The sequence below is a fragment of the Erigeron canadensis genome, chromosome 1 (assembly GCF_010389155.1).
Source record: "Erigeron canadensis isolate Cc75 chromosome 1, C_canadensis_v1, whole genome shotgun sequence".
Lineage (NCBI taxonomy): Eukaryota > Viridiplantae > Streptophyta > Magnoliopsida > Asterales > Asteraceae > Erigeron > Erigeron canadensis.
The window spans coordinates 52,175,752-52,179,814 of NC_057761.1; the positions used below are offsets into that span (position 1 = coordinate 52,175,752).

The window sequence follows — 4,063 nt, forward strand, 5'->3', positions numbered from 1 at the left end:
TTTCCTCCCCTTGGCCATCCTAAACCAACACCAATAGCATGTTGCCAAATATTTTAGCTCATCAAACCCAAAATTCATCATTTTTTACAAGGTATCATGATATATCAACCTATTTTTTAAATATACTTTTAATTATAATAAACAATTATATAAAACATAAAATTTCATTGAAAATTATAAAAAAATAGTACTGCATAACAATTGAAAAAACCAATCGCAATTAGATATCTGAAAGTTACGTCCATCTATACTTCGTCCTTATTTCATGTTTTTTTTTCTAGAATCAACGCTAACATTGATAACGGTTTGGATTTCCTTAACTTTTGAAGTACTAAATAAAAAGATAATAAGATACCTTGCACACAGTAATAGTTTCTCTAGGTCTCTTTAGGGTTTCTCTAACTCTTAGGCTAGAGTATCATTTCCATAACTATCGGGCTTTTATGATAAAGGGAAATCCCAACTTTGTAGGGAAACAATCCTTATCTCTTCTATCTTCTGTGGGATCCTTGGTTATGGAGAAGTCTCTATGTCGCAACGTGCTACTGTTCCTTTGTGTGACAACTCTTGCGTGCCGCTGGGGGATATCATCATCTGGTGACTTCATAGTCACCAAAGAAGCCCCGAGAAGCATCAAACCTTCCAAGAACGAGTTGTAAATGTAGTTTTATTTTATGTAACATAATAAATTAAATTTAAAGTCTACCTTAAAAAACCAAAGACTTTCAAAACAAAAGAACTAGGGAGTGGGGACCATCTATTCAGCATTAGACTGTTGGTAGACCCGAACCAAAAAACTTGTAGTGAGAGAGATGGATTATATAATAATCATTTTATAAAACTTGCAACTAAGCTTTATCTTTGACACATGGATGCTCTACTAAGAAGGTCCCCAATGGTTCGTTCTCGCGCTCGTCCGGCTCACAGGGACGAGTCCACACCGTTGGGTGGGACTCGTTCCCCTCTCGTTCGGGTCGTTCGTCCGGCAAGTTCGTCCCTCCAGGGACTAGTCTCGCCTCTAATTTTTTTTTTTTGAATGTTAACGGCTATAAATTCAAAGGAAGAAGACAAACATAAGTTTCATCTTTTGGCAACTTTAGCCCCTAAATGGTTATATGGTTCAAAACAGGTTCAAAAAAGTTACAACTTTAGTCCTTAACGACTAGTTTAAATGGCTATATATACACTTCATCTGAACCACCATTTCACACCACTTTTGCATATATTCAGCTATATGATACCAAAACACACTTTCGTATACATAAATCATCATGAACAACCAGTTTCATTCAAGTTTATCAACGTACATGAGACCCGATTTGTTTCCTACTGGAGACGATGATGAAGAGCTTTTTGGTATGATGGCCGAATGTGTTGATTTGCTTGAACAAGGTGAATCATCAAGACCATACATACCCCGTAGCGTCGTTGAAAGAGATCGATATGGTGCTAACGAGCGCCTAATGGCAGCTTACTTTAACGAAAACCCAAAGTATTCGTTGAAGAGCTTTAGGCGACGATTTCGTATGTCTAAACCTATGTTCATGCGCATTGTCAACGACATAATATCATATCCATCTCGCAATCCAGGTGCTATGCCTTTGCATTTTAAAAAAATGCAAGACAAGCAGCTTGATGCCCGAGGAAAGCCTGGTTTCAGCACCATCCAAAAGTGTGTATGCGCCATACGTCAATTGGCGTATGGCTACAATCCCGACTTGCTTGACGAGTATCTACAGATGGGTGAAGAAACATCAAGGTGTTATCTAGACTATTATTGTGTGTGTTTGAACTTTACAAGGATGAATACTTGCGTAGGCCAACACCGGAGGACATACAACGTTTGTACGCTCAACATAAAGAGCTTCATGGCCTTCCAGGCATGCTTGGAAGCATTGATTGCATGCACTGGCCTTGGAAGAACTGCCCCAAGGCATGGCAAGGTCAGTTTACGTGTGGTGATCACGGTCATCCAACCATCATGCTTGAAGCAGTAGCTTCATACGATAGGTGGATCTGGCATGCTTTTTTCGGCACAGCTGGTTCGAACAATGATATAAATGTTCTGAACCAGTCGCCTTTATTTAGGAAAATCATTGAAGATCGTGCACCTGATAGCTCGTTCACTGTTAATGGCACCCACTACAAAAAGGGTTACTATCTTGCGGACGACATTTATCCCGAATGGTCGACTTTTGTAAAGGCGTATTCATGCCCTCAAGATGAGAAGCGAAAGAAATTTAAAAAGTTTCAAGAAAGTGCCCGGAAGGATGTCGAGCTTGCCTTTGGAGGGCTTCAAAACTCATGGCACATTCTAACCCAACCAGCAAGATCAAAAAGCGTGAATCGGATCACTCGAACAATGTACGCATGTGTTATATTGCATAACATGAAGGTTGAAGACGCGGGGTACACCATAAGCTCACTCGAGGAAGGAGACGACATTGACCCAGTCGTCTTACCGGAGCGTACATTCCAGGAAAGGATTGCACTTCACCAACGTACCGGCAAGGAGCTTCGAGATCGCACTGTGCATCATGCTCTTCGCCATGATCTTACAGAGCATGTATGACGCCTCCTGGCTTAATGTGTGTTTTTTTTATAATAAAGTATTGTTAATGATTTATTTTAATGTGTGTTTTCTTTATTTGAAGTATTGTAATGTGTTTTTTTTAATAGATTGTGTAATGTTTTTATTTTTAATGAAGTGTTTTTTATTTGTGTATGTTTTAGTTTGTTATAATTTTAGAGGATTAAAAGTGTAAAGTTTGGATAAATTGGTAGAATTAAATAATTGGTGGGTCCAAGACTAGTCTTAGGTGGATGGGTCCATTGGGTTCATTTTGAGGGGATTAGTCCTTGGAGTGTTTTTTGCTGATGTGACGCTGACAAGGACTAGTCTGAGGTGGATTTGTGGCCTCCATTGGGGAGCCTCTAAAGTGATCTTTTACAATGATTTTTTTAAACCGTCAACTATATTTGATTGTTGATTTTATTGTACATCAAATGCATTATTACTTTGCCAGATAGTAGAATTTCAAATACATCATGAGTGCCTTCAAATTTAATGATTTCAGTTTTGTTTAACTAGTAAGCTGACTGTAATGAAATTAACGTTAAAAACATCGCATTTATAAAACTTAAACTAAGAATTCTTCACATACCTTTTAAAATTATGAACAACTTTACTAACAACTGCATTAAAAAATAATTAAAAAATAAAATATTAAAAATGTAACTTACTTTATTAAACGGTGAAATCATGATCAAAGATATGACATATCGATGATACAGAAATCAAATGCCATCGATTAGCTTTTTGGTATGGCAACGGACGGAAAAAAACTCGTAACCCGCGGATAACTATCCGTCAAGGACTGATTATCTCAAAAATATTTATCCGTAAACACGTAACAGATTAAATACCTACCCGTTTGCGGGTTACGAATGGATAATTGATATACCCGTCATGGATATATCCACCCCGGCGAACCCCTAATTCCCATATAAGAAATTTGTAAAAATATATCTATCGAATAAACCGTCAAACGTACATTATAGATATCTTTTTCTTTTTTTTTTCAAGTGAATTTTATCTCAGACGCATATGATATGTGCTAATCGCACAACGAAAGGCTCCCGCACTAAGCGGATCTTAAATAGCCTTTCTCACCATACCACCTCCTTAATTGTAGCACCAATCTTTACGAAATGGTTACCATTGACACGTGCAATTATCCAAATATTATGTGGTTGCGACATTGGTGGACTACTAAAAAGTGGTAGAAAGGTTGTCTCGATCTCCACGGTTGCTTAAAAAAACAACAACCACATTATACCTTGAAGCAATGAGTAAACCCGTATCTGACATATCCATCCAATGTGGTGAAGGTGCAGCTCCTTCAAAGTGACTTAGTGTGTGTTGAAGCGATCGTACACCTTCTCTGGTAAACATATGAGTATATGTTGCATTATGCAGATATAACTCGTTCAATAAATTCATACGAACTTGAAGCCAGTTATCTTGATGATGACCATTGCATACAGCTACCGCTCTAAATCC

The 4,063-nt window shown here is 37.9% G+C and overlaps 1 protein-coding gene across 1 annotated transcript; it reads left to right on the forward strand.

Annotated features, from left to right (window-relative positions):
* The first annotated feature begins 1,307 nt into the window (after positions 1–1,307).
* LOC122594744 lies at positions 1,308–2,572 on the forward strand. Its single transcript, XM_043767118.1, has 2 exons — positions 1,308–1,759; positions 1,819–2,572. The coding sequence occupies exons 1-2, from the start codon at positions 1,308–1,310 to the stop codon at positions 2,570–2,572; spliced, it is 1,206 nt and encodes a 401-aa protein (XP_043623053.1).
* The last annotated feature ends 1,491 nt before the right edge of the window (positions 2,573–4,063 follow it).

What these genes read in the sequence shown, in the direction of transcription:
- LOC122594744 (XM_043767118.1), top strand. Translation starts at nt 1,308, where the DNA reads ATGAGACCCGATTTGTTTCCTACTGGAGACGATGATGAAGAGCTTTTT. An exon ending in ATGGGTGAAGAAACATCAAG is followed by an intron (nt 1,760 to 1,818) that starts GTGTTATCTAGA and finishes ATACTTGCGTAG; the next exon opens with GCCAACACCGGAGGACATAC.